Below are 5,206 nucleotides of genomic sequence, written 5' to 3' on the forward strand. Positions count from 1 at the left end.
TTCCTCTTCCCTCTTCTCTCTCACTCCACCCTCTCTCCGTCTCTCACTCCTCTCTTTCGCTCTCCCTCTCTCTCTCACTCCACCCTCTCTCCGTCTCTCACTCCTCTCTTTCGCTCTCCCTCTCACTCCCCCCTCTCTCCATATCTCACTCCCCCCTCTCTCCGTCTCTCACTCCTCTCTTCTTCGCTCTCCCTCTCTCTCTCACTCCCCCTCCTCCATATCTCACTCCCCCCTCTCTCCGTCTCTCACTCCTCTCTTTCGCTCTCCCTCTCTCTCTCACTCCCCCCTCTCTCCATATCTCACTCCCCCCTCTCTCCGTCTCTCACTCCTCTCTTTCGCTCTCCCTCTCTCTCTCACTCCCCCCTCTCTCCTTCCCCTTCCTTCCTCTGCCTCAGCCTCTCAGACGTTCCCTAAAGACTTCAGACTCCCAGGATGGGGAGAAGAAGAGGAGTAAAGGAGGTTTCCTCAACCTCATCAAGTCTCGCACCTCCAAGTCTTCAGACAAAGACAAGTCAGAGAAGAACCAGTCTACTCCAGCTCCAGCCATAACCCCAGCTCCAGTAACCACCGTCCCCGAGGGGCCTTCCTCCCCTAAGACCTCCCTGAAGAGCCAAGCTCCAGAACCACCAACCAAGGTCAAGGAGGCCAAGACCCAGCCCACTCATCCCAGCCAGGTCACCCAACCCCTGGACTGCAGCAGCAGCTCAGACAGGTCTGAGGAGCTACGGACCCCAGACTCCATGGATGAGGTGTCAGAGGGGGACAGTAAGGGTAGTCCCCAGGGAGGGAGGCGCTACGGGGTGCAGGTGATGGGGACTGGACTCCTGGCGGAGATGAAGGCCAAGCAGGAGAGACGGACCTTCGGATCACATAAGGTCAGTACTGGTGAATCAAAAGTAATWWATTACTGTAACTACATATGTCTGTTCTGGTGAATCAAAAATAATATATTACTGTAACTTCATATGTCTGTACTGGTGAAGCAAAATTTATATATTACTGTAACTACATCAGTCAGTACTGGGGAATCAAAAGTAATATATTACTGTAACTACATCCGTCAGTGCTGGAGAATCAAAAGTAATATATTACTGTAACTGTCTGAACTGGTTTATATATTGAACAAAAATATAAACACAGTTTAAACTATTTTACTGAGTTACAATTTATAACAGGAAATCATTCCATTGAAATTAAATGAATTAGGCCCTAATCTGTTGAAGCACCTTTGGCAACGATTACAGCCTCGAGTCGTCTTGGTTATGACGCTTCAAACTTGGCACACCTGTATTTGGGGAGTTTCTCCCATTCTTCTCTGCAGATCCTCTCAAGCCCTGTCAGGTTGGATGGGGAGTGTAGCTGCACAGCTATTTACAGCAGGTTTTCATCAAGGATCTCTCTGTACTTTGCTCTGTTCATCTTTCCCTCGATTCTGACTAGTATCCCAGTCCCTGCCACTGAAAGACATCCCCACAGCATGATGCTGCCACCACCATGCTTCACAGTAGGGATGGTGCCAGGTTTCCTCCAGACGTGACGCTTGGCATTCAGGCCAAAGAGTTCAATCTTGGTTTCAACAGACCAGAGAATCTTGTTTCTCATGGTCTGAGAATCCTTTAGGTGGCTTTTGGCAAACTCCAAGCGGCCTGTCATGTGCCATCTGTTGGCGGGGTCATGGTGCTGGGCTGTATGGTTGGACCTCAGCCCAGTCACTCTGTTACACTACAGCGCCACCTGCTGCTGGAAAGAAATACAGCACTACACTTATTGTATTGTATTCTAAGAGCTAGCCGGGACGCTAAGTAGCTAGGAGACAGTAACGTCCACAGTATTAGTAGGTTGCTCTATAGTAGATGCTGTGACTGAACCCAGGGTTGTCTGTCTGTCTCCCCCAGGACCAGTACGACCAGTCGTCCAGTCCAGACAGCAGTGGCAGCGGTGAGTTCATCTCTACTGCCTTGTTTATGTTTACAGAGTGGGAATCACATGACGTGGGAGACTGTATTTCCTGAACCACAGATGTGTAGTGATTCACCCTGACTGCCTTTGATTTAGACTGTCACATTGAAGCTTATCTTGGACATGAACTCATGCATGTGACCGTGACTGAAGGTAATGAAGTTAGCACAGTTAGTGACTGAAGGAGAAGACTCGTTTTGTSAATCATTTGTGAATCATTTGTGTGACTTGTTGCCTTCTGTGTGTCCCGGGAATGGCCATGTGTGCCCGACTATATAGCCTCGCTACTGTTATTTTATTGTTGCTGCTTAATTAGTTGTTATTTATCTATTTTTCTTATTTTTTTTAATTTGATTTATTTATTTTTTACTTCAGTTTATTTTAGTAAATACTTTCTTAACACTTATTTTTCTTAAATCTGCGTTGTTGGTTAAGGGCTTGTAAGTAAACATTTCACTGTAAGGTCTACCTACACCTGTTGTATTCAGTGCATGTGACAAATAACATTTTGATTTGATTATGTGTGTGTGTGTGTGAGCAGTGAAGGGCCAGCCTATCCCAACAGAGAGCAGGTCTCCGGGTGTCTCCAAGGCAGAGGGGGTGGTGGTCGTCGGCTCCCCAGAGAAGAGCCCTCGTGGTGGGGAGGCCAAACCAGAGACGGTCCCTAGGAACCGCATTACCTCCAGTTCCAGTCCTAAGCCCCCTCTTCAGGGCACRAAGCCAGCCCTCGCTGCCCGACCCTCCATCCTTCAGAAGCCGCGCACCAGCAGTAGCAGGAGCACAGGTAGGCCTGTAATATGGGGCATTGAGATGTACACATATACTGGATATTCTTAGGTGAAATGGGCTATATAGGATTTGTAGTTCTTTGACTTTGTGCAATMAATMTACCAGCTATGAAACAAAATGGCCSRAAATACTTTGAAAACAGCTACTGCAGCATTTAGTTGACTATAAATGTGATCATACTTGACTATTTTTATTCCCAAATGCACTGTGGAGCCAACCACCCGCCACAGTGGCCGGTGAGATAGACTCACATTTGGCAGGTGGTGTGTGTTAATTCTAGGCCCTGTTGGTAGAGTATGGAGCATTTACATAACACAGATTGTGGTACTGTATTTGTGTTTTATTCCTGTGGTATCGTGAACAGCCAGGAGCATAGATACAATATGGATCAGATAACAAAATATATATATGTTTTATTCCTGTGGAATGGAGGACAGAGCATAGATACAGTATAACGTGACTGGAGACAACAACGCTGAATAAATGAGGCCATGTCTGATCACTAGGAGCAGCAAGCAGTGGCCTTATCACTTTAGATTATGGAGAATCACCACCTGCCAGGACCATAGACTGGGTTCATTGGTGTGGACTTACGCCCCGAGGGGGATACTGGGACCTATCTAGCCCCTGGATGTGAAATCTGTTGAAGATCAAACTATCTAGCCCCTGATGTTAAAGATCTAGAACTATCTAGCCCCTGGATGTTAAGATCTAGAACTATCTAGCCCCTGGATGTTTAAAGATCTAGAACTATCTAGCCCTGGATGTTAAAGATCTAGAACTATCTAGCCCCTGGATGTTAAAGATCTAGAACTATCTAGCCCCTGGATGTTAAAGATCTAGAACTATCTAGTCCCTGGATGTTAAAGATCTAGAACTATCTAGCCCCTGGATGTTAAAGATCTAGAACTATCTAGCCCCTGGATGTTAAAAGATCTAGAACTATCTAGCCCTGGATGTTAAAAATCTAGAACTATCTAGCCCCTGGATGTTAAAGATCTAAAACTATCTAGCCCTGGATGTTAAAGATCTAGAACTATCTAGCCCCTGGATGTTAAAGATCTAGAACTATCTAGCCCCTGGATGTTAAAGATCTAGAACTATCTAGCCCCTGGATGTTAAAGATCTAGAACTATCTAAGCCCCTGGATGTTAAAGATCTAGAACTATCTAGCCCCTGGATGTTAAAGATCTAGAACTATCTAGCCCCTGGATGTTAAAGATCTAGAACTATCTAGCCCCCTGGATGTTAAAGATCTAGAAACTATCTAGCCCCTGGATGTTAAAGATCTAGGACTATCTAGCCCCTGGATGTTAAAGATCTAGAACTATCTAGCCCCTGGGATGTTAAAGATCTAGAAAACTATCTAGCCCTGGATGTTAAAGATCTAGAACTATCTAGCCCCTGGATGTTAAAGATCTGAACTATCTGCCCCTGGATGTTAAAGATCTAGACTATCTAGCCCCTGGATGTTAAAGATCTAGAACTATCTAGCTCCTGGATGTTAAAGATCTAGAACTATCTAGCCCCTGGATGTTAAAGCTGATCTAGTGATAGTGTAATAGTCATATTCTGGGGCCTGAGGCTGGACACCTTCTGCCTTTCAATAGACCACAGATCTTCACCTGGGATGCCAACTAATCTGGCTTCCTGTTTGCAGTCATCAACGACATAAACAACAATAAATGATATATCTTAACCTGGAAATTTGACACACACCTGTCCTGGTTTTGGGCCAATAGAAACCTTGATGTAGTTCTGATAGTGTTTCCCTTTCTGTCTGCCAGATGAGGTCTGTGTCTCCCCTGGAGGGAACGTGTCTCCCAAGGGGGCAATTCTGCCTTACAGCCTGAAGAGGATCCCCTTGGACAAGGACAAGGAGGGACAGGGCAGTCCTCTACTGGGGGGCACGGGGACCAACAAAAACCCCTCTGCTCAGGCAGGTAGGTTACCTTTACCCATCCAGGTAGGAACAGACCTAGTCTCGCACTATCATACACATCAGGTGTCGTTCATCACTTTGCGGTTGAGGAAGCCTTGGAGGGAAAGGCTATTTACCTGAAGCGCAGGCCTCTGTTTCCCTCGAACTGTATCTGTTCTCAGTAGAGAGAGAGATGTGTCTGACAGCAGAATAGATTATACTTACTGCATTGAAAAAAATGCACAATCACAGTTACAGCTAAATCTTTACTCGTTTTCTGCTAAGTTTGCCACTCCATCTTATTCCAAGTGAATAGTCTCATAAACTGTCCCTTTTGGACGTGGCCTTTGTCTTGTTAGATAGATATCATATATTCCTTCATAGTTACTGTTTTCCTCATAGATAGATAGGCTAGGATTTATCCTCTGTGGTTTTCCTCATAGATAGATAGGCTAGGATTATCCTTGTGTTTCCTCATAGATAGATAGGCTAGGATTTATCTCTGTGGTTTTCTTCATAGATAGATAGGCTAGGATT

General features: G+C 45.5%; 1 protein-coding gene across 1 annotated transcript; it reads left to right on the forward strand.

The window, feature by feature from the left end:
- Positions 1–395: 395 nt before the first annotated feature.
- LOC112079895 (F-actin-uncapping protein LRRC16A-like) lies at positions 396–4,970 on the forward strand (the record flags this gene model as incomplete). The annotated part of the gene is made up of 4 exons (XM_024145706.2): positions 396–875; positions 1,896–1,938; positions 2,501–2,743; positions 4,536–4,970. Coding segments are annotated over 4 exons (1,041 nt in total), but the record flags the coding sequence as incomplete, so codon positions are not given.
- Positions 4,971–5,206: the final 236 nt, after the last annotated feature.

This window comes from Salvelinus sp. IW2-2015, unplaced genomic scaffold (assembly GCF_002910315.2).
Source record: "Salvelinus sp. IW2-2015 unplaced genomic scaffold, ASM291031v2 Un_scaffold10147, whole genome shotgun sequence".
NCBI classification, from domain to species: Eukaryota; Metazoa; Chordata; class Actinopteri; order Salmoniformes; family Salmonidae; genus Salvelinus; species Salvelinus sp. IW2-2015.